The 26,206-nt window shown below is 36.9% G+C and overlaps 1 protein-coding gene across 4 annotated transcripts in view; it reads right to left on the reverse strand.

Moving 5' to 3' along the window:
• PRKACB (protein kinase cAMP-activated catalytic subunit beta) overlaps nt 1–26,206 on the reverse strand; it is an 83,269-nt gene that overhangs the window by 18,207 nt on the left and 38,856 nt on the right. The window contains exons 1-7 of one of the 4 annotated variants that reach the window (XM_068952671.1): nt 25,897–26,004; nt 22,235–22,411; nt 8,576–8,637; nt 7,544–7,672; nt 2,550–2,648; nt 670–752; nt 1–127 (exon numbers count right to left, since the gene is read on the reverse strand). In XM_068952671.1, the coding sequence (XP_068808772.1) occupies nt 1–127; nt 670–752; nt 2,550–2,648; nt 7,544–7,672; nt 8,576–8,637; nt 22,235–22,241 (507 nt within the window). In that variant the 5' untranslated portion in view covers nt 22,242–22,411; nt 25,897–26,004. Of the gene's footprint in view, nt 128–669; nt 753–2,549; nt 2,649–7,543; nt 7,673–8,575; nt 8,638–22,234; nt 22,412–22,567; nt 22,614–25,896; nt 26,165–26,206 lie in introns of those variants that run through there. The other 3 variants (XM_009673236.2, XM_009673234.2, XM_068952673.1) reach the window with 3 other exon arrangements.

Consider the following 26,206-nt stretch of genomic DNA (forward strand, 5'->3'; position numbering starts at 1 on the left):
CTGGATGTATCCTTGCTGATCAATTAAAAGATTTTCAGGCTTTAGATCTCTGTAGATGAGGTCTAATGAATGGAGGTACTCAAATGTTAGCACTATCTGAGCTGCATAAAATCGTGCGTGTGGTTCACTGCAAAGAAGTAAAACAATATTAAGCATCCCCACGCTATACTAAGATAGTGAGCTAACCGCATGATTGTCAGGGACAGACTATTTAAATATCTTTTAACGGTTTCCTTTACTGTGTAACAGGAAAAAAGCAAATAGCAAGCATTTTATAATTAAGATATTTATTTTCTAGGTCTAGTTTCTTAAGCTTTTCATTTTAAATTGCATGTGCAAATCAAGATGAGTGCATTCCACAACATAAAACTTACACTTTAATTTTTAATTTTAGAAACTGCGATCAATTTCAGTGACTACGCATATAAATTCCTAGATTATATCTTGCATAGCTCATGAAAGCTTGCCTTAACTGACTGAAGAGTAATAAAAGCAGTTACAAGTTTTCTACTGCCTGATTATTTTAGTCCACTGAGAAAGGGCAAAATTAAAAGCACTTACCTCATTAGATTTTTTTCTTTAACAGTAATCGGTTTTATGAAACACTTTCCTCTCACAAATTAGCAACACGAGGCCTTTTTAAAGGAATAATTTCTTTAAGACTTTTACCTGAACCTTCCGATTCTTCTTAGATGTGAGAACATTTCACCACCAGGGACATACTCCATTACCATGTATAAATTAGAATTGTCCTAAGGAAGCAAGTAAATACACACGATATATTAAACGTTCTATAATCTCTTTGAAACAACTTCCAAGCACAGTATGCTTTATTAAAGAAAAAGAAAAAGATTTTAGGCATCCAACTACCTTAACAAATGTAAAGCAACACAAGCAGAAATTCTTGAAAAAGCGCGGGCGCACCCGACTTGACAAAAGGAATAACCTAACCTGAAGAAATCTGAATAATTAGAAGCAAATCTCTAAGTTCCTCCATTTGTGGTTAAGATTGTCATTGAGACTTGCCTCGTGTAAATCTCTCACAAATATCTGTAGAACAATTACAAATTTTCCTCTCCATATATTCGTAAAGTACCTCCTTTGCTTTCTCTCAAAGACAGAATGCTGCCTAAAAGCTCTCTGCTGTACAACAACCAATTTCCTACCCAAACAAGGTAAATCTTTGAGATTTTAGGTTTTGTTTTGAAGATATCCTTCTGATTAGCATCTAGTGAACCGGTGGGTGTGGGTGCATGCGTGTACACGCAGGATCTTTCATGAAGATTCATGACAATTGATGTATCTCAACCAGTTCCCAAAAAAGTTGTGGCACACAGATTTCAGCAGTCGTTCTAAGGTGTAGCAGAGAGGCCAGCTATTCCCGAGATCTGCCCCATAACTGATCCAAGTGGGCGAGCACACGCTCACACCCACACGTATGCATATACGCACATGAAGGCACACCCACTCAAGGGCACCGAATTTAAACAGCTAAGTGGCATCAGTAGTTTAAAAAAAATTAGTAAATAATAACCTGAAGAGGAAGAATTTATAATGCAATCAAATCATCAAGCTAATAAAATTAATTTATCAGATGTTCCCTTTAGTCTTTAAAATCTCTACGGTATGCTTCAAAATTGAGCTGCATGTGTAGGAATTAAAATTTATCCAGTTGAAATGCACTTTGGGATTTGTTCCCCCCCCCCCCAACGTGAGATAAAGCCAACAACGACAACATTCACGCAGTCACATAAGGGTACGCTGTCTAAAATAAGGCACCTAAACTAAATCTCATGGGGGCAGCGAGCTGTGAGTTCTGATGAATCTTGTTGTGCCAATATAAAATGTTACCAAACTCCAGTGGAATTTCACCCATTTGAAGTTACCAGCATAATCAGTGGAGGAGAACGTGTGCCAGCCCCTCAGCTGTCTCAGTGCAAACTCTTGTACCTTAATCTACAGCCGTCTTTACCAGTATCTTAAGCTAAGACATGTGAGTTTATTAAAGCAGAGAGAGTGTGAATGTGTGTTCCCCCCTGCTAGCTTTGCTGTGCAAAGTAACCTCCAGCAGAGAAAAAAACCTGGTGTCAGTAACTTTCTGCACAAGATTTGTCATCCATCGCTGCTCCAGGTGAGGACTACAGGGGAGTACAGTCACGGGATCCTCCAGAAGGCTACAAGGAATAACTGACTCATGAACTCTGGATTTAGCTATGGCAGCTTAAGATGTTATTGTCCTCAGTGGTTATAAATTCACAGTGCCCTTCAGAGAGAGTTTACAGATGCATCCCAAAGTGTGAATTTTTAGAGATATGTCATAATGGTTTCCAGATGAAACACAAAGGATAAAATATTTTTATATAACCCATAATGGATAGGAAAAATTAATTTTGCACTAACCATTTCTAAAGGACATTAGATATCTTATTGATTGAATTCTTGCTCAATTTCTGTGAAATTACTGTACTGTAAAGTTAAGGTATTAACGCCAAAAATTTGAGTAGGCACCTCCCTGAAACTCAAACTACCACCTTCAAAACAGTGATTACCTTAAAAGAATACTCCAGTCTTACAAGGAAAGGAAAGTTCACTGCTTGTAATATTCTCTTTTCATTCAGTGTGTGTTCTATTTGCTTCAGTTTGACAACCTAGGAAAAGAAAACACACTTCTTCACTTTAACTATGACATTTTATAAGTTTTATTACATTTTTCAATGCAATTCAATTACTTGAAAGCAAACTCCTAATTTCAGAGACAGCTAAAAAACTTTAGGTTTATTACTACAATAACAGCACTGGGAAAAGATTAAAAAGTTTAATAACATTCTTAAGAGTAGTACTCATGGACTATGGTTTGCAGGTGACTCTAGAAATAGTTTTTTTTCACCACACAAAGTATAAGAATCAGGAAGGAAAACATTTCTGCACATGTTCTTAAGAGCTACTTGCTTTCCTAAAGGAAATGCTTCTGCAGCAAGATGACAGTGCAAGAAGACTGATTCAATATTCGGGCCCTTTGCTAAGAACACAGAAAACAGTGTCAGACATTTAATTAGGAATTTTCTACGTGGGAACAGTAGGAGTAAATTGACTTATTTTACAAAGCTCACACATTAGTAAGGAGAAGACTAAATAGAAATTTCCATTCCTATAAACAGTAGCTACTTCTGCCAAACCTTTCAATGGGTTTCCCTTTTCTGCTTTATGCCAAATACGCCAAACCTTTCAGCAAAGAACTTAAAAAAGGAATTATACCTTCTGCTTGGTATTTATTACAATGTTAAGCTACCAAAGGCAAGTAACAGAACTGTGATCACTGCTCTTCCTCAGTAATAGAAATTTGGTTTGTCCTAGACCCCAGCACCACGTAATCAATTTTTTTTTTTCCAACTTACTTAATCCCTATCACCCAATTTATCTATATCTTACCTTAAGAATGGCATGAGACCTAAGCTTAGTTACATTTTTTATATATATTTTTTACATAAGAGGTAAGAAAATCTACAAGGCTGGTCAAAACAAGTAACTTTTTTGATATCTGGAAATCAAATCTAATGGCTATAAATAACAGATTTGCAAGATATGCCAACCTGTGTTTAAAATTAAACTATCTTTTAGGGACAAAAAGGTAGTACCTATATACGTCTGAGCTTTTGTTAACAATGTTTTCTTTCCAAAAGCAATTACGTAATGAAACTCACCAAGCAGCATTATGTTACAGATATGCTAAATGAAGGTAGATAAATGAAGGAATAGCAACCCTACACACAGAGCTGCCGGCTATATCCACATATGCTATTTTTATTTTATCATATCCTGATGAACTGAGGATAAGATTGGAAAAGAAAGGGACATAGAACTGGCCCATTCATTTTACATTCAGACTTAATATCTTATTTTAAGGTGATTCTAGACAGACCCTTCCTTTACGATCATCAACTAGTGAATTCTCCAGGGAATGTAATTGCTGAAACTGGTAGACTCTTTTGAAAGAAAATATAGCTGTGTATTTGATCAGGAAATAAAGCCCAAAGAATAGCTCTCAATTAAAAAGAGAAAGCAAACGCTCCTCCAATAAAGCAGCACTAAGATTTTTTTCTTGTTTATAAAAAAGCAGCTGGACCTTCTCTATAGTCTTGTAGGATAAAACAGAACAGCAACACAGCAACTCCAAAAATAAGGAGGGAGAGAAGAACGAACGCTCAAGTAAATCTGGGCTATTTCCAAAAATCCCAAGGACGTGCTAGTTAGGCTAAAGAGACGGTTTTTTCCCCGCTCCAGGCTCTTAGTTAAAACGCACTGAGAACCAGCAGACAGGCAAACATTGTGATAAAGCTCTTTTGCAAGAGCGCTTCCTACTTCAAAAGCGGCTGAATAACGCCGAGCTGTGGAGAGTCTCCTTTGGGGACGCAGGCCCTGTCTGCCGCGCACTGAACTCCCTGCGGCAGGACCCAAGCGCTGGGGAGTCAGCGGCTGACGCCGAAGACGTGCACAGCAAGAGGCCTGCAGGTGCCTCAGAGCTAAGTCCTAACCCAGGCACCAAAGGAAAACCAACCTGCCAACTGGCACGCACAGACATCCTTCAGAAACGGAACAGACACCAAATACACTACTGCTTACATTGTTTAAAAATAAGGTACACTTTCTCTCGTGTCAAGTAAAATGGAAATGAAAACATTACGCGCGGTTCTTCACGTTGTCTTAATTTCAGATATCTCCATGTTTTCTATCATATCCAAATTGTAGAAACATGTTCCCTCTACACTGTAACCTATTTACTGATCAATTAATTGAATTCAATACAGGAATACATCTATAATATATACATATATAGATATAAATATGTCAGCCAAGTTGAGTCGAAATTTCAAGTGCTTGCAAGGCATAATTTAAACACACACACACTTTGGACATCTGATTAGCCTGCAAGCATATCTCATTTTCTAACATAAGATTGATGTCTGGATGCAACGTCTTAAACCCCAAACACCTTTTACAGAAAATCCACTGCAATAGTTAAAAAAAAAAAAAAAAAAAAAGTGAATTTCTGTTTCACCAGATAATACTATTGCTACAGCTTTCCCATTTATTTTAGACTGAGCTTGTAGCAACGGGTTTAATTAACTTTATGTAACAAATAGGCCATATTTTAAATCTGGCTATTTTTATGGCAGTTTTCTGAAGAAAAACATAATCTCCTAAATTGCTGCAATGACAAGGACTCAGCCATTCCTGAAAAAGGGTTCAAAGAAGAAAAACTTTAAAAATGAGATTTGGCAGTGGGACATTCATCGCTTCTTGCTTCACGATCCAGCTTCCGCCAGGACTCGATCAGCCACGCTGCTGCGATAAAGACAGGCGACGCAGGTGTAAACAGCCTGGGCTGTCGGTCTTGGAGTTGTACTACGCTGGGATTTCTTTTTAAGTTAAGTTGATATTTTCTCCTTTAAAAATAAGGGTTAGAAAACATTGCCATAGCACAAAGGTAAAGCTGCAAAAAATAAGCTTATCACAGTCAAAATGCCAGAACTGATACTGAATAAATAAGTTTATTTTGGCTTTTTGTTTAACACTTATAAAGGAGTCTAATTATATAATGCACTATTTAAGGTCCATGATACCAAATCATTGCTTGTACAGAATGGTCAGCAAATGAGACAGAGTTGCAAAAGAGTCATATTTAAGGAATACTGGAACCGCCACTCAGGAAACTGGTTTGATTATGCTGCTGCCATAGTCCCACTATATAATGGGACTCAAGAATCAAAATGTAAAAGTTTAAATTAAGGCAGTGCTGTAACTTTCATTTTGACATTTTCTGATTAAAGCCCAATTTGCCAAATTGATATTTTCTTAATATGATTTTTAATTTATTTTGTTATACAGAAGCAAAAGTCTGTTGTGCCTTATAAAGTAAGAAAAGTTCTTGTGTTGAGGACCTCAGACGCCGAGTTCTAAATAACGCACTTCTGAAAAACTTGTCAAAACCATTATAAACTAGACACATAAGTAAATTGCTGAACAATGCACTTATTCCAAAATTCTATTTTATTTAAAACTTAAGCAGTGTCATTTGATGAAGTTTAAGTAATGCAGTAATAAACTTTCAAAGAAAAATTTGGAGTGGAGTAACAATACAGATTCAAACTACAGCATTTCAATTTTTAATATAGCAAATATCTACTGTACGACAGCTGTTCACTCTGAGATCTTCCAAAATACGTGCATTGCTGTGGTGACATGATGTTGCCTTTCCTCTTTTTATACAGCTGTTAACTCACACTGAGGGAGAGAGAAAGATACCCTCAATTCCTTTTTAGAGTTACTCTGTCTAAACAATCACTATAGATGCAACAGGAACGTTACATAATTATGCATAGAAAAAAATAATACTCCAAGGGATCGAGAATGGAAGAGAAATGATTCAAGCGATCAGCATTTGTTAAATTACAGTTCAAACGAAAGTGTTGAGACCTTTTGATCCAAAGTCTTTCAAAATTCTTGAGCTACAGGGTAACAGTGTAAAATAAGATTTTTTTTTTTTTTTACTATAGTATTAAATGTTGCTTTTTCTAAAGAATATGTAGGCCAATAGGCTTTCATATCTTATATGAAATATAAGAATATGTAGGCTTTCATATCTTATGAAAGATATATAAGAATATGTAGGCTTTCATATCTTATGAAAGATAAACAAAGAATTTAATTGATAACATTTTACAAATGCCTTGGACACTACTCAACAAAACCTCTTTAACCTGTCATTACTGCTACTGGTTGTGGTAAGAACTGTACGCAACCTGCATAACTGCATATGCTGGCCAAAAAAAAAAAAAAAGCCAATTGTTTAAAATTTGACTATCATCCAAGCGCAGTAAGCAAAAGGACAATAAATGCAACATACAGTTTAGCCACAGTTACCAGACCTTTGTCTGCATCAAACTTATAAATATGTAGTTAATAAGTTAATATTCAACTTGAGAAGTTTTGCTGCTTTTTAAGATTATGAGATTATGCTTCCTCTAATTTATTTGCTTTGGTCTTATATTCCTATATGTATCCATTCTAGTGTGTGCGAAGTGCGGCAAAGCAACAACGGCAGGCAAAATCATCCTAGATGAGTCAACATATTCTATTTGACAGTGCTTTCTTGTGGCCGCAGCGGACTCTTGAGGACTGTTTTCTCAGCAATCAAAAGTAGCAATAACACACATATGCATGGACCCATAAAGCCTTTTTCCTGATCATCTAAGCTCAACAGCTCCTGCCCCACAGAAGCAGTCAGTTTGTTTGTTGAATTAAAAAAAAAAAAAAAAAAAAAGGAAATGAATTAAAACGCTTAGCAATGAGGAGGAAAATACAACATAACATAAAATCAAAGCAACTCAAACGCTAAGTAGAAAGCGGAAAAGGTTCACTGTGGCAGCATAAATAAACCTGAAAGTGATGTAACATTTTTTGTCAGATCACAGATGCAAACTCTATGCATTCTGCTTCTAAAACTACCACTTGCACCAGAAAAAACACTATAAATTACACCAACCTTCTGTTTGTCCAGTATCTTCATAGCATAATACTGTTCTGTGGATTTATGTTTCACCAACATAACTCTCCCGAATGATCCTGTTCCAAGAGTTTTTTGCCTCTCAAAATCATCTAGGCCAGCAGTATTCTATATGTACAAGGACATAATGATATTATTTATAAGCTAGTACCCAAAGACCATTTCAACTACATGCAATGAAATCATTTACAGGAGGAGGGTTGGGTGAAAGTGCATTTATCACAGATGACAAACTAGGGTCAACTGCAGTATTAGTATACTGACGATCAAATTTTGGTAAGAGATTTGATATTGTACCGATTAAAACAGAAAAGGACTTAACAGAACTGTATCAACATTACTGTAACTCATCAATAAAGATGATTCATCCTTGGTAAGAAGAATTTAGCTGTAAACAGCTCATGAGTTTAACACACAGATAAATAACCACAAATAAGAATAGCAGAGCCAACAAAACCCTTGAACCAAGTTCTTGAGACAAACGTGTGCGAGTTGTCTAGAGATCACATCATTAAGTAAATTTTCCCAGGCATTCATTACTATAGCGTTTCAAATGCTGATTTAAAAAAAGTTCAAATTTTAAAATATTTCCCTCTAATAAAGGTCTTAACCTGCCCCCACATCCTATGCAGTAGACTCCTCCTTAGTACTATAGGGGAAATTGTTCACAAGGTAAATTACACGCTTGCCAAAGACTAATATGATAAAGAGTCAGCCATGAAACACGTCAATAAATTTTGCACTTTGTCAGGCTGATTCTAAACATCATTTTCAGTATAAGAAAGCTATTGTTCAGTATGATCATTTCACCAGCTTAGGTTCAAATCTGGAGAAGATATACAAATCTTTGCTGATCATAACTTCAGTGACAAAACAGACATTCAAAACGTAAACTCCCTTGAAAATTGCATTAAAGTTAACTTAGCTTCCTGCCTCGCTCATTACAGACTGACAATACATTATCAAAAAAATGCAACAGAGAAAAACACTGAATGTTTAAATGGTTTATACCTGAGGGGGGCTTTCCCATTTTCTTAAAAAATCTTCTTTGGCTTTGGCTAGGAACTCTTTCACTGAAAATACACACACAAAAAAAAACACATTCTTATTAATGTACTTCAGCATGGATGAGATGGAGATGCTTCTTTAACAGATTATGTAAACTTCATCAACTTCATTCTTCATGAAAGTGAGCCCCAACATCTCTAAAACTTCTACAACGTCTTGAGGTAATCTCTAAGTAACTATGTCATTCTACACAAATTAAACTACTTCAGCTGTAATAACTCACAATACTGTACATGCAAGCAGGCTTTAGGGTGATGTATAACTTTCTTAAATGGACTGGGAAAAAAACCCAAGCATTTGACATTTATAAATCACCATGCCACAAAGGTAGACTTTTTTTCAATTAGAAGTTACATTTTCTTATAAAAGACTAAGCATGTCATTCTCATTGCTTTTTTTCAACCATCACCTTCATTTAAAGGCTGTTTGCAAGCTCAAGTAACATATGCACAGCATTACTGCAAGCAAAGACAAAACACAGAGCTACAACACTGCACACTAGATTTGCCCAGAGTCAAAGAACAAATACTTTTTATATTAAATTTGCATTGAGATTATAGTAATGAAATAGCAGCAAATTTCTGGCTGTTTAAAATGTGCACCAATATATTTTATTCAGATAATCTTTCAGATGTTCTATTTTTCTGAATATCAATTATCAGGCAGATCAGTGAAAATTACTTAAGGCACAGTCATAAATGAAAGGGTTTCAGGCATTGCCACAATTCCGAAAAAGTCACAGAATCGAGAATAAAATATCATACCAGTTACGTGTTCTCTGAATCATTTCACATAACATAACATTAATAATGTTTGATACTCTGTACTATGATATTCCACCATAAGCAATTTCTAAAAATACTCAGAAATATGCTAGGACTATTCTGGGCAAAGTGTAGAAATAAACATTTTAGTAACTGTATTTTAGCTTCTAATGCTCATAAAAATTAAATTTATGACCGGTTGTAAACAACCATCTCATGAATCAGAATGCTTTAGTGCTTCTCTTCTCAGAGACTACTCTACTCCTACCTACGCAGGGGACTTTTCGAAAATTCTTGTGTCCCGGCCCTACTACTGGTATGGTTCCAGCAGCGCTGGAAACAGCCGAAGCCCAGGAGTAGGCTCTAGTCAGGAATTTTTTTTTTTGCTTTGCTGTGTTTCACGCACTGCGCTAGGGGACGAGGCGCTCAACTGTAGTAAAATACTCAAGGGAGCTTCATGGCTCCCACTGTCATGGGCTCTGATGGAGCAGCCTCAATACAAGGGCAGTTTCAGAGAAGTCCTCAGAACTTATGGCAGACCTAAAGGCTGGAGAAGTGTTCAAAATATGATATCCAGTCAGCAATTTTAGTTTACGAGAAAGAAACAATATCAGAGATGAGGAACATATTTATTACCTTTAACCTAGGGATACATAGACTAAGAATACTTCTATTGATTTTAAATTATAGGGGTTCCTCATTTAATGACTTTTAATGATTCTCATTTGAGAAAAGAGTAGGATTTCCTGTGGCATGAAATAATTTCCTTCTTCAAAAAGGGAAGCTAAGAATGGCCAGAGTAATGACTGATGGCCCCTCTTCCACTAGAGGGACAGAGATCGTGACTACGATAAAGCTTTTTTTTAAAAAAAATTAATTCCTGTCAAAGTAACATGAACATTATCTTAATGACAAGAAAAAAGTTAAGATGATCATTAAGACTCATGAAAAGCTGGGCCTTCAAACTTAAGCAGCTGCAGCTTAGAAAAGAGCATTAACTTTGCTTTAATACTGTAGAGCACAACGAAAATATGAAATAATCTTTGTTTGTTTCTTTCTTTTTTTTCCTGAGTATACAAAGAATAATCACGTTATTAGAGCATATTTTTCGTCTTAAATACCCCTCATGCAACTTCCATTGTTCAAATGAACAAATATTTTAAATTCTCACATCTTTTGCACTGAAATCTAATTGCAAATATACTACAGCATTTACATGTAATCATCTCTGTCTCTGTTCTGACTAGGCGATGAAGAATGCTGTTTATGAAAAAACTGCAATCCAGCTGGAAGTATTCAAATTGTTGAAGCATGAGGAAAAAAAAAATTCTATAACATCAAGAAGCCACAAGCTCTCCTTCACATAGGACTTTTACCTTATTCTACTTCACTTTTGTTCTCTTTTCTTGGAAAGTGGCACTGAATGTGTATTTTCAAAATAAATCTACCCCAAGGCATATCTTGTCACTTCTAAAATCTACATCTCTAAAAAGTATTTAATATTCTGTGATGTGTGTTACAGGAATGACATTGCATCCTTAATGCAAAAGGGGTCAACCCCCCCCTCCCCACCCCCCCGTAAATGTCCGAGAAGCCTGCCTCTCATTTTCAGAAGTCCCCTTGGCTTCTACAGCCCTGCACCAGTCAGCAGGCCGTTTCCAAGAGAATTTAGGCAACTGTGCACTTAAGTCATTTCTGAAAATGGGACTTTGAATCTGAAACAGAATAGACGTTTGGAAATTTGGATATAATTTTCAAAAGCATCAGCTCTTGCTATAGGAGAACACGTTTTATATCTAGTTTTTGGACACAGATAACAATTTAGGCTAACTGGTTGATAGCGGTCACTAGCATTACTGTCATGATCCAAAGCAGCATTAAAAGACGACTTAGAAGTTTTCCTCAAGTGCACATTTTTAGCCACTGAACACTGTTATGATGTGACTTCTCTTTGTTCTTCTGGTCTTTAAACTGTTGCTAGCATCTGTGACTTTGGGCTCTAATGAAAGAATGAGCGTACCAAAGGTCTCTATAGGTTCCCCAAAGGTTTGCAGGAACATTCACCCACACAGATGAGATGATGAAGAGAAGAAAGAAAGAAAGAAAGAAAGAAAGAAAAAAAAGTTTTATGCATTTCCACAACAAACACATAGAGAAAACAAATACATTCCCTTCTTTCCCCTCCCCGTTCAGGAAGGGACTCCATAATAAAGCAGACCTTTCCCACACAGACAGAATGACTCATGCTAAATCGCAGAACAGTTGAGCAGAAAGTACCAAATGAAAAAAGAAAAAACAAAGGCAGTTAAATTCAGTATGAAAAAAAGATGATGTATCACAGAAATTAGCATAGTTTACAAAACTTCAAGAGAGGTTAAGTCATCTCTTTAATGATTAATCTATTCTAAGACACAAATATCCATGAAATCACTGCTAACAAAACTATACCCATCTTCATCGCACCATGCCGGAACACAATAAAACCCGCAACCAGGTGATTTTCCAACTGCTTATCACTTTGTTCCACAGATAGCATGTGACAGATTGAATAGCATGTGGTGGATAGCTCAGAAACGGTAAGCAATCTTCAAAATAATTCACAATCAAATTTCAGTCCTGTTATGCAACAATAGGGCAAAGTCCCTTGGGAAAGTCTAACACGCCCAGGTGAAGTCACCATATGCAAACTGGAATGCATTCTTGGATACTCTGTTTGCTGTACATACATGATTTAAGTTAGTAAGGCTTAAAAAACAAACAAACAAAACAATTAGGAAACAAATTTTGATATACAGATTCCCATAAGCACTGAAGAACGAAGAATCACGCGTATGGCTGAGCAAAGTGACGATGATGATGCAAGGAGCACACACAAAGATCAACAAACAGACCATGCTCAGCCTGGTTGCACTGATACAGTAGAAGTTGGAGCGAAGGAGGTTGAAACTAAAGGAGGAAAAGCTGCGGCCCAAGAAAGCAAGCTGTTGGCAAGGAAGGGCAGAGCAGCAGCAGCACCCCTGGCACAAGCAGGGCCACCAGCGGGGTCAGCAAGCATCCCAGCTGCTGCTGCCGCCGAGGCCACGCGAACGTGCCAGAGACTGGCAATGCACAAACACACACCACTGGCCTCACTTCTCACAGGCAGCAAGACCAATCACCAGCAAGAGAAGCAAGTTTTATGAAATGCAAACACCCAAAGCACATAGTAGGAAATCTGAAGAGATTCAGGAAAAAGTCTTAAGACATGGGGTAACAGCTTAAGAGTTAACATTGAAAGTCTTAAAGTAGTTTAACTTCTGCCTGCTTCAGTTAAAAGCCTGGTAGAAAGAAATTCTACAGGTGCACCCACAGCTGGGCAAGGAGCATGCGAGATGCCCACTTGGGTATCACAGACGACATAAGGCTTGGCCTAAGCAGATCTGTACTCAAAGGGAAAATGGTGATAAGCAGTAAAGCATACTAAGAGGGATTTTTAAGGGCAGTAGAGAGCAGGATAGAAATATGTTAAGCACTTAATAACATGTTGCCACTTCAGTTACCTAGCCCACCCACTGCAGGTCAGGACAGTGCTGGAAATGCTCACTGCACCTCAATCATATGGAATTAGTTATCTCTCGGTTTCTTGACTACTAATGGCCAAGAGCCCCTGCTCAAATAAACCTCATTTTGCATGTGACTAAACCCATCTGGCCACAATGTGATGAAAAGGTGCTCTGAAAGAGCACCCCAGAGAGAAAAAAACCCCCTCAGAGCTAGCCCTTTCAGGTTGGAGGGATCTCTGCTCCTCATTTCCTCTCTGACAGGAGGAAGCTGAGAGCTTAAATCTTTCCTGCAGATCCTGTGGTTCCTAGGTAATGCCAGCATGCAAGGAGGTATTAAAAGTATTCACATGCTTGTGATCACACATGTTGCTTTCCTCTGAAGAGGAGATGTGTGGCAAACGTAGTTTTGATATCTAATAATGTAACTACCCAATATTTTTGTTTAATTGTTTTATGAGTTAGCTTTTACTTGAAAAGTTAGCAGGATTATTAGAAAAACCCCAAAATTGTATATGTGATTATTACAGAGAGTACTCCAGCCTAAAACACTGTTTCAGTGTGAGTGAATCACAGGACACCTGCTGGAAAGCTACAGGGTTAGGACCTTACAGTTGCAGAGGTGCAGTTACAGCAGAGGGGAAAGGGGTCACAGATGGAGCGTCCCTGAATAGGTAACATGAATTACTTTGCCTTTCTCCCATCTCCCATGTTCCTGAGAACAACCAACACAGTGCACATCTCCCACAAGAGGCAGAAATCCAAAACTGCTCCAGGGGGGTGGGGTGCGGGGAGTATTTGGAGAGGATTCATGGCAAAAAAGCAAGAACTAAACTGATTAAGACTAAACACTGGGCACCACTACAAACCCCCATCTGCTGTGCTAAATGCCAATCTCTGCTTGGTATTTAAAACGCCCTTTTGTAAAAATACAATTCAGTTTCAGTTCCAAAACTGTAATATAATCACTCGAAACCTGGGATTAAATGGGCTATTTAATTAAAATCTCTAAATTTCATTTAATGGAAAAAATGTCTATATGTATGAAGAGAATTTGGTAAATAGATTTGCGTATTTCATTTTATAAAAACACTTACTATTTATAGCCTTAAACATTATCTAGGTGTATTTAGACGTCTCCACAAACACTGTAGTTACTCTACCACATGTCAGAGGCGAGCGAGAGGAACGCGGCTCAAGAGCTCTAAGTCCCATTCTTACACCATTCACCTGTTTTCTTCAATGCATTTCTTTCAATTTCTCTTTTGCACATTTCATAAGCAGGAATAATATCACATGATTAACAATGAGATTTCTCAATTCTGTTAAGTATTTTAAAATGAACACAGCTAAGAATTAAACACTACTGTACACTCAAGAGGTAGCGTGAGTTCCAGTTAACATAGTTAGCTAGAAAACACTTTAAAACAGAAACAAAAATATAATCGTCGCAACAGACCATTGAAAAGAACAAGCTGTCGTGTTTTCCACAAAATGAAAATGGGGTGTGTGTGTGGGGGGGGGAATGCAATGAAATATTAAGCCTGGTACAGGCCAGGACGATGCTTTCTTAGCACTGCAGTGAAACATACTTATCGGCTGGCTCTGTGGTGAAAAATCGACCCCTGATAATTTTGTGCTGTTTCTATTCTAAGAGCAGGAAAGTCAGATAGGCTAGATCAATAAACTCGACAGCAATATCTGATCTGTTAACTTCTTGACTTTAAGAGCAAGGTTTTGATCTCATATTTCCGTTTAAAAGTTAATTACTATAAAAATTGATGATGTAGCAGTAGAGCAAACTCCTAACCAGCTGCAGTGGGTAAGAGTCTTCCTTAAGTTCAAAAAAACCTCAAAACCTCAAAGAGAAACAGGAATCCATTTTCAACAGGCAATAATAGTAATGGATGTGAACAGCTTGTGTTTTAGAACTCAAAATCTGGAAGACAGGCTAAATTTTAATCTTGTCCATGATGTTGAACTTCTGAGCTAGACAGCATTTTGTCCATCCTACAAGGGCAAATTAGCAGTAGTTAAGAGCTCTGCAGAGAATTTTTTTTTAATTTTTATTTCTCAGTGTTACAGGCTATTATTTCTAAGCAGCAAATTAAAAAAAGCTGAAGTCTTACTTAACATGCACCTCTATACTTGGCTGACCAGAGAGCAACAGACTGTACAAGAGACAAGACAGATCTGGGCAAACCTGAACAGGAGCTGAGTTTTCAGCTATCAGAGATAATATCTGTTTTATTGCATTCTGAGCAGAAGATGCTCCACTGCACACAACTGTTACAGCCAGGTTGACTTTCTCCTTCCTTCTTTTATTTTTACTGGAAATAATAAAATCAATTAGACTTCCAAATCTAATTTTCAGTCTCCTCCCTTTATTCATTTTCTTAAATCATAAAGCACTAGTTCAAACAGAGAAAGTGCAGTCTGCTAATGCCAGAAGTAAAACATATTAGGAGACCACTGCAGGGAGACAGGACCAAAATCAACTAACATGAATCCCTGAAATTCCACTAAATAAATAAATTAATTAATTCAAGGTATATTAGTAAATTACTCACTCTCAAATACAGTTAATCTTGTCTGAGCTCTGCTCAGTGGTACCTGCTCATACTCATGTACATGCATATATGCTTCAACTATTTTCCACTATTAAGAATTTCAATTTAAAAATAGATGATTATAAAAAGAAATATAGGTGAGATAAGAAAACCTCTCAATCTAAAAAAGAATCCAAAACCAAACCTCATCAAAATTGATGCATGAATATAAAGAGAAAAGAGGAAAAAAAAAAAAAGTGATACCCTCCCCCAAGACACACACAGAAATGCTACATTTTTCAGTTACATAAAGAGACTCTCTTCCTCTCTGCTAAGAAAAAAAGAAAAGAAAAAGATGAACCAGTTAGGGTTTATTATTCAAATCATAATTTACTGATAATATACGAGACACATATAACGCAGACAAAGAATAGCTTCACACGTACACCAAAGCATGGAATGTGACCCAAAGGCAGATTTTTTTTTGATGCCGATCCTCTGGTTCTTCTGGTCCTTTACGGTGGCACGTCTCTTTTTCCTGCCTAATTCTCCCTTCCAAATTAGAGGATTATTAGCACTCTTTTTTTCTCTGCTTGGTTTCAGTAGATTTTTCCTTCCTGGTCTCCAACAACACCAGTTAACAACTGGCATGCAGTTAGTTCTGGAATATTTTAAATTAACCTTTGGCTTTAGGAAAGGGGTCTCTCTTGTACCTTTTTTCTGCCCTTGAAGTGCGCTTTGAAGGGAATTATTGCAGACTGCTAGATACTACGCATTCATAAATCTGCTTCCTTTCTTGCAACAATCAACATGCTTTGAGGTTTAAAAGTCCATGAAGAAGCAATTTGATTTGTTAGGCTGCAGTTCCATGTTCAATATGGGCTGGTATAAATAACTGCTACCAAAAAAAGCAGTCCTGTCCTTCCACAGTCTGTACACAGTTCCTGTGTCTGTATCGTGACCTTCCTTGAAAGGGCAAAAGCGCCCTCGTAGCTAATTGCCAAACCAGGTCAGACTGAGCCAGATTAAGAACTAACGCAGAGAAGGCAAGAGAGGAAAAAGAAAACTAGTCTTAATCCAAATCAATTCCCAGTTCATTTCATCACATGAATGCTTCTCCTGGGGTGAGGGAGAGGACAACTGTGAGGTGGAAACAGGCAAACATACGGGGCCAGAGAGAACTGCTCCTTTTTTGAAGCAGTGCCCGCTTAGCCTTGTTTCACATGACCACGCAAGTTCTGCACTGGACTACTGAAAATGCTTCTGTGCAATAATTCATATTTAAGTTATTAATCTTCAATTAGTCTATCAGAACAGTTAATTCTATTAGCTTAAATAAATTAAGTTTAATACAATTACTTACAAATGCAGTACTTAACACCCCCTATATAGAAAATTACATCATACACAAAAGGTTATGTGAAGAAATATTTACATACAGAATATCCTCAGTTATCATATGCTGATGTACTTTATGGGCAATTAGGAATTAAACCTCATCTGTGCAGTAACAGCCTCTACAGCTCTAGCTGAATTTCACCCAGCAAGTAATCTAAAACATCACAACTACCACAGATTCTATAGCCTTGAAGACTTCCTGTGTGAAATATAACAAGTATCAGTTTTCACAATTCTCCTACAGTTTTAAATTTTCTTTTGTAATTTCAAACACCTCTGTTTCTGCAGTGCATATATTTCCATGGTAACCATGTAAAAAAAGGAATAAATTTTAAGAATGAGTTCCAAGAACAAAATTTTCTAGGGCACTACTATAAGATACCTTGTAGCTATAGCTACACTCTTGGGTAAAGGCTGTTGGCAAATTCTGCTAGCTAAATATAAACATAAGAAATACTCAAATTTTCTCTTACAGTCAATAACACATAGCAAGCAAAACGTTCCCTGAATCTTCTCCAGGTCTGCTCTAGTGAGGCCATCCCTCCCTCTGCACTATGAGATCCTGGCTAACAGGCTAGCAGGAACTCTCTTCCCCGTATTACTGCCCCCACCTTGCCTCTTAAGTAAAAGTTTGGTGACTAAAGAGGATAACATATTACTATCACCGAGGGTATGTTTTAGGGTTAGATTATCAGAAACTGTAAGCAAAAATCTGCAGGGAGCTGACCTGCATGTTCACGGATAAACTTTCTGCAAGCAGGCAGCGGCTCTCACAGTACTAGACACACTTATGCATGAATACCTTTGTCTTGAGAAGTAACCCATGTTTTATTAAACTGTTTTTTTTTCTTCTGCTCCAAACTAAGCATCTTCAGGGATTGCTCAACTACATGGACTCCATTTAAGGAAGGCTAGAAACAAGCAACTCACGTTGCTTTTTTTTTTTTTTTTTCCCCTCCATGTATTTCATATGAGGAATCAGAATAATACTAGATAAGCTCACACACATAGCTTTCTTAGATTCTGTTTACAGTTAAAGAGCAACATGCAAAATTTCTGCCAATCTTGCTTTAACTGCATCCATTTTCCACGACTGCTTCCTACAGGACTACTGCGTGCGAGCCCTGACGCTAACAGAACTACACAGGCGCTCAGGCGCTTGCGCCGGGATCGGCGGCCTGTATCCCCGCAGCTGTCGGGGTAGGGCAGGGAAACAGCTTCTCGTCTCTGTGTAAGAGCTGAAGCTGACACGCCACAACACTGAAATATCCCACACAGAGCACACCATCCATATTTACAGGAAAGGGTTGCCTACAGTAACTAAGTAGTAGAAGTTCATTTATAACCTTAAATAGCAGAGGGACTGACTTCCTGAAGAAGGAAGTCTTATGTAAATAAATATGTTTCACAATTCAACACATCAAGTGAACAACAAGTTTTTGTTTGCCATAAGATTAGGGCAAGCAAAAAATAAGTAAGAATATTTATTACCAATTTTGATAACAAATGGCAGTTTAGAGAAACACAGGTTAAAGTCAACGCTTATTTTGATAAAAGGCGGACACAGAACTTGCACAGAATTGAGTCACAAACCCTGCAAAAAAAATTTTTCTTTTTTTCAAAAAAGCACAAGTTCTTAACGAGCTACTGTAGCTGTCAGAGATCAGAATAAAGGAAAACACCACAAATGTGATTTGGGTTATAAAACTGCCCTTAAAAACCTCAATAATTAAAGATGTGAAATTCAGGTTGTGAACTTTGGCCTACAACAGTAACGCTAGCAGTAATTTGAACTCTTAAAGGAATCAAACAACAAATAATTACATAAAAATTGTGGCAGGTAAATCACAAAAAAAAGGAAGAAATAGTATTTCTGATTAAAAAAACACTTCTGAGATGTAACAGAGACTAGAGTATGTCACAGTTCACAGATGAACAATTACAACACACTACACAAATACCCTTTCTGTTAGAAGTCAAGGTTTAAACTCATTTTTTGCTTATACTCCAAACTATACACCTGCATGGGTTCTTCACTACACACAGGCGTTTTAAGAAGTAAGCCAAAGCAGCAACTCTTATGTTGCCTTTTCTTTTTTCAAATATTTCATACAAGGAAACAGAACAAAACATGAACCAGCTCAACACCTGAGAATTTATCCCAATCCACTGTCCGAGGCTAACCAGTAATGGCATTGGGAATCTGTCAGAAGAAGCCACCATTAGTCCCACAAGAACTCCATAGGAAGATGTCTAGTTGCAGCACCTGGACATGCCATGTCATCCCTCCATTTCCTCTAGTCTTCTCAGCAGTGGGAATAATAAGATGCTTCTCAAAGCCCTTCACAGTAACTGAGTGTATCAAAAGGAAAATAAATACCACTCTTACTACTATCAGTGTTGACAAGCAATACCTCCAAAATTCTTTTCCAGCTTCTCATCATCATTTATTTCAAGTGCTGCAAATCATTTTTTTCTCGTCATGAGAAATGCAATCTTGTTCCATTCTCCACATTTTCATCTCCCAACCTCAGCCACTAATACAAACACTAGGTCTTCAACTTTGAGGCTCCCTCACAGTTAATGTCGATCTTTCCTATATTACAATTGCAATCTTGACTCTCCGCTCAATAAACATAATAAAGAGATATATACTCCCTTTCTTCATCCTCACTCCTGAAACACTCCTATTCACTAGGGAATATAGAAACTTGATAATAATTCATCTGAGTCTCCACTCATTACTCCACTTTTTCTCATACTGCTCCACCTGTCCACATGCATCTGGTAACCTCTAGCTTGTACTTAGAGTGTAAATTTCCAGATGAGTGATTACTTCCCAATTTTTTGGATTTGAAAGCAGTTGCCCAATCAATAGCTTGCTGTTACCAGGAGTTACTCGTGTAAGAGAAGATCTACCAGAATCAGAGCTTTTAAAACTGGAAGCTGTGAACGTTTGAACAAAGTTACTTGGTCTTCCAGATTTATCTGTTTAAAAATGTTTTGTTTTTAACAACAGAATAAAAACAACTAAAACAACATGGAAAACCACCAAAAACTGGGCCCATGAAAAGCAAACAACTTTTCATCCTTTCAAGTCTTTAAAGAAAGACTCATACATCTGGAGCCCTCCTGAAAAAACACTAGCAAACCAGTCATATTTCCAACTGAAGAAAATGTATGACTTCAGGTTTTACCTGCATCTGGAGAACCTTTCACAAGGAGACCAGCTGACTCTATCCACTTAAAGAGTGCAACACTACTGGAGTGAAGACAACCACAAAGGTGCATTGAAAAGCAAAAGTTTTCTTGAATTTTTACCTTGATGAGGTAATGTAATTCTCAATTAACAGAGCAGAAGAGATTCACCTTTCCTTTGTAAAAATTATGATTTGTGGATTATTCTGATTAGGAACCGACACTTGGTAAAAGGCAAAGCTTTTTTTTTTTTTTTTTTTTTTTTTAAATGGAGCTGGAACCTGGAGGTCAAGATCAGAAAAATCTACCCTCACAAACTGTTGAATAAAGCCCCAACGAGGAGGAGAAGGGAGGGAAGGAAAAAAAAAAAAAAAAACCACACTCCACATACCTGTAGCCTCTTTTTCACCTAGTTTTTGTGAGAAATTTATTCCCTTAAAATGGCTCAAAATCACAACAGAACACAAGAAAAATAAACTACCCAGGCAGCACAATTTGAAACTGAGATAGCTGACTAATTTCTGCAGAAGCTACAATCTAACAATAACAAAACAGAGAAAGGGGAGGAAAAATCCAGGGAGGCGACTAGTGAGAAACAGAGAGACTTTGGGCCTGAATGTGACTTTGGACCTCTTCATGCGTAGAGCAGCGTGAGCACATGATGCTGAGGAAGCACAGTAAGGCTACAGTTTCACACTCACTTTAAAGGCAGAGGCTGCTGCAAGAAGGGGAGGTCCAGCTTCCGCCTCTCCCCTTCTGCACGCTCGGCCCAGCACTAGGGAGTCCCCGCAATGCCAGACCGTTCTCTGATCAGCTCACCATGCCACTGCTCAAGTTTTAGCATCCACACGAGAATAACGCGACAATATAGAAAAAGGATGGCTGGACCACCTCTTCCTGGGACTGCCTGCGTTTAGGTTTGCTTTAAGCAGTCATAACGTTGTAAAATAAACCTTCGTATTTGCACATACGGAGTTCTGAAATCATGTCTTATAGTTATATCAGTTTTGACATTTGCATGTTATCACACTCTTATCACACTGAAGATGACCTTAAAACACTTATATTAGATGAGCACATTATAAACTGATATTAGATAAGGTGGTGTGGTGACTTTTCCCACTCTTCATATCATGCACAAGAGTGAAACATTAGTAAAAACGGTCCTTTACATTTGTAGGATAAAGTAAAATCTCACACACACACACCCAACACACAAATACACTCTGTATAAATTGACTGTGTGTGGTGGTTTTTTTTTTTGTTTGTTTTTCGTTTTTAATCTAAAGCAACTTCAAATTCTGTTCTGTCATTTTACAAAGCTCCAGACTACCTGCTTGAAACAAAAAGGCATCATTTCAGAAACTGATTTGGGCTTTTGGCAAATGATTTTCAAAGGACATCTGTTTCTAAAGAAATAAGTGTATATTGTTTATCTATTTAGATATGACTTTCAAAGATATTCCAAATTATAATAAACTATTCCATTCAGGAATAGATTCAAAGTATAACAAGTAGTCATGGTTTTTTTTGGAAAGCAAATACCTGCCTGATAAGTTTACCGGATCTACTGTAATATCTCATTTAAAATATGAGATTTCCCACCCCCACTTCCTTGAACGACCTCACCTATTCTGCTATCCCATCATTTAGAAAGAATAAAAATCATAGAAAAAGAAGTTCATTCAGATGAACAACAACAAAAGCCAGTTCAGAATAATTATGATAACTGGATAACAGTTATCAGTTATTATGATAACTGGCGTGTTTGATTTTTATCAGTTCACAAACAATAACTTATTATGGGTGCCAAAGAAAATTTTTAAGTAAACCAATACATATAACATTCAATTGCACAAAATCTGAGATTGAAAATTTTACCTTATAGTTATTTCCAAAAGAAAGCTTTAAAATACAATTTAAAATACTAAACACCCACTATGCAAAGCAAATAATGCTTAATACAAACTGCAAATCTTTCAGACTAGTAATTTTTGACAGAAATCCATACTAAGTCAATTACAAAAACAAAGAGATCAGTAGACGAATGCATTTATTGAGAGCTATGCAGAGAAGAGGGGGAAACTAGGTATATTTTTTCTGATTGTGAAGACAAAACAAAAAACAGTGTCAAAGGTAATAGAAAAGACTTACCATTCATGTTGAAAAGCTAATTTTCAGAAACATATTGCTCCTAGTATTAATCCAAGAGTTGATGAAGTATGTTCATCTCTACAAAATCAGTGCTTCTATCTCTAAACACACTTATACACCCTAACTGGAAACAGAGAGCACACAGAATCCAGAGAGCTTCTCTTCCTTAAGAACTCACTGTGATACAAAAAGAAAAAAAAAAAAGAAGAAGAAAAAAAAAGAAGAAGAAACACCACTATGAAACACAAGGTACCAATAGTAAACCAAAATCAATATTCAGGACATGGATATCTGGTTTTGCTCATTAACTACTTCTCTTCTGACCAACATTACCTATTCATGTCTGAAGCAACTCAAAATGGCAGGGGGAAAAAAGCATGCAAACACCAGGAGGTTTTAAGATGTTCTCAATTATATCAAGCACTGGTTGTTTCCATGGCAACCTTAGACCAGAATTATCTGTTGACTTGTACCCAACTAGGAGTTATTCTAAAGCTTTAATCAATTCACACAATGTATTCTGTACATTATTTGGTATTTCAGACGTATTTTTCTCCATACATGCATATATCTAGTAATTATTCAGCTAAATCTCTACAAGACATTCCACAATATTTGAAAATATATTAAATATTATGTTCAATCAGTTAGAGACCAAATAACATTCCTCTGACTATTCATCATCCACCCATTTGCAATTCAGAGACCATGAATACTTGCAGATGATAAAAAAAAAACACAATAGTGGTCTCCTGACCATTTCTGTTATCCAAGTTATTAGCATGTTTCCTTATTTTCCAGAGATTTGGAAAACATAAGCATCAGTTCAAGAATAAAAGAGAATAAAATTCACGTTGATCTTACTGCCTCCACATTCAAAACCAAGCAGCCTCCTTCTCCTTTCCTTTTCCTCCTCAATCTTCCAAAGACCAACAAGCAACTAACAAAATGAAACAAAAATCAAAACACAGGCCCCAGATACTTGCAGCTGATCATATTCAAGACATGTAAAACTAAGAAAGAAATGTACAGCTCTGATGACTAACACAGTATCCCTTTCATCTGCTGGCTGTACAGCACAATTGATCCGATTACTAGTTTAAGCTCTTCATTAACACACACAGTCAAGTTTTCTAAATAAATTCGAAGGCCTGTGGCATCCTGAGGCATTTCTGACCCATCAGATTCTAAAACATTTTTCAAAATAAATTCGCTTGGTTTCATACATTACCAGGAATCCAAGGCATGTTAGAAACAACCTGTTTTACATATGAAAACAAGGAAGCAAAGACATGAAATCAATTTCAAAATCAACCACTGAAAAACTCTACAGCCTTCAAATCACATGACAAGTTAAGCTAATCCACAACCCGGGATGACGGACAACATTTAAAACAAATAAAGTCCACCCAGCAAGAAGCAGTTCCTTCCTCTTCAACAAAGCTGTAGCTTCAGCAGTAACTCCTCTGTAGAGGACATGCATAGAAACAGATCTATTACAACATTTCATTATAGCCAAAGGTGTTAATATATTAACTTTCTTTTCAAATTAATTCCAATTCAAAACTAAAAAAACAAATAAATAAAATCCGAGAAGTCATTTCCCAAACTTCTTTTGGGAATTAAACAACGCTTTTGTCTCAAATTTCAGAAGCAATCCACACTAAACTTCTGCTATTTAGCCTCACCTAAAACCTAACAAGAACATTTTATAAGTTGCAGTGATACAGGCAGAATAGTTGTGAATATTCAGATATCCTTACAAGACAACAGTATGATGTTTTTAAAACAGTGCTTGCTTGTTAAACTTCCTATGAATTTGATCTATGGCCTGAATTCTATGACCTGATGCAATTCTATGATATTTAACTATTAGGCAAGAAAATAATTTTCACAGATGCTGTCTTTTTCTGCAAGTCAGCAGTACACAAGAACGCTACTGTCCCTATACTCCCTATCTTCTCTATCATTTCTTGAGCTCAAGTGGTAGTGAAATGAGAATCTAGAAAGGCAGACTTAGTCCATGTGTACCTAAACTACTCGTTATTTTTCTGAATAAATACTATCATTGAGATAATTGAGAGCAAAGCATTGAGAGCAAATATTCAGGGTAAGTATTCAGAATTTCATCCTAAACCCAAACTTACATAATCAGCCAAAATTCAGCTATCAGCTCACTAACTTTGCTTAGGAAAATATTATATACAACCACTGTGCTTAATCATTACTTAAAATAGCATTTATAGAACAACCATTTTCACCATGTTTATCACCAAAAGACACGACATTCCATTTCCTTGTCAAACATGTCATACAAGGAAGCTTGCTTTAAATAGAGGGGAAAAAAAATAGTAGAGACTTGTACACAAACGGGTCACAATTTGTAAATGTTAGTAGGTCAACACCATTTTTTCTTTGTATTAAATAAACAAAGATGCTTCAGTTGTCATTTTTTCTCAAATAGCTACTTATATAAAAAAAGAGCTTCTATATAAACACAAGCATGTGTCTATTTTTACTGACTTGAAGATATTTTGGAGGAATGGAGGCTCACAATTCATGCACTTTCATCATTTATCTTCCCAACAAGACTAGTCTATCCTTTTCCATCTCATTTGGAAGACCTAGATTTAATCTGTTTTAGGCCAATGCATTAACAGCTTTTTGCTTCCATGTTTACTGCATCTCCTCCGAGAACAGATTCAGTCCCCACTGGTACAATACTTCAAATTGAAAGTAGTGAGAAAGATTAACACTGTCTTTCTTCATGGTAACAGGGTGATGTTTAATAGGCCAATAAGGCCTATTTCCAACAGAAATAATTGTGCTATTCCAAATCCATCAATGAAACTGAAATCCAGCACAAAATTATCATCAATTACCATATTGTAACATTTTAAAATGAATATTTAACCACAAAGACAATAACTGACTTGCAAAATAATGCATTGCTTTAAAAGAAGAAAACGAAGATCAAATGACAATTTACTTACACTGTGGTATTTCTGAAACCTCTCATTTCTCTTACGCAAAATGCAATCATGAAAGGTTTTAAGCAACACATATCATAAATGGTTTGCTAACTAAGAAATTAAAGCTAATGATATTCAGCATTCCCATACTAAATTAATACATAAAATTGGTTTTAACTATTATGTTGTTTACCACTATACAGCACATGTTGAAATAGCACATGTTAAAATAAAGTGACAAATGATGAAGAGTCCTGTAATTAGAAGTCTAATCTGTGCAATGTCTGCCCATTCCAAAGTTTAAACACTACACTTTTTAATGGGTTTTCTGTTTCTGCTGAACCAGCAGATTTAATTTGAAAAGAAAGGAAATAATTTATAAGCAAAAAATTATTTGCGGGTGAGGAGAAACCTTGTCTAAACAAGTCAACAGTACTTTAACAGAGAAGAAGGGGCCAGGAATAAATTCTCCCACCAGCCACCCAGTCCTCTGAAATGGTACCACTCTTCCCCCTGCATGATGCAGTAGGTTTTTCTTCAAATTAACACCTTTCGGTATTAAATTGTAAAATTGCCTCTGGAATGCATCACAGCTCAGTATCTGTATCCAACTACAAATATGCAAGTTCTTCCCTTGCTGTGCAAACTGAAGAGAAAATATCTATAAAAACAAACAAAAACCCTACTTACTTGATTTGTCCCATAGGACAGCAAGTTCAGAGAAATGATGGCTCTCATTCTCCAGAGCCGCTCTCTGTTCGTGTGCACCACCCTTCGAATGCCTATGAAAGAGTCGATTAGCAAAACCTTCCAGTCTCTGTAGTGCTGTGGCTGTCCCTGTGCACTGGTTGCAAGGGATCTCCTTCGGAGCTGCCATCTATGCGCTCTGGCAACTCAGCAAAGCAAAAGAGAAAATATCTAACAGGAGCTGAACTCAGGGACACTAAGAGCAATGCATGCATCAAACTTCCTGTAGGCAGTGTTTTCTAACCACTACTCT

The sequence above is a fragment of the Struthio camelus genome, chromosome 8 (assembly GCF_040807025.1).
Source record: "Struthio camelus isolate bStrCam1 chromosome 8, bStrCam1.hap1, whole genome shotgun sequence".
NCBI lineage: Eukaryota > Metazoa > Chordata > Aves > Struthioniformes > Struthionidae > Struthio > Struthio camelus.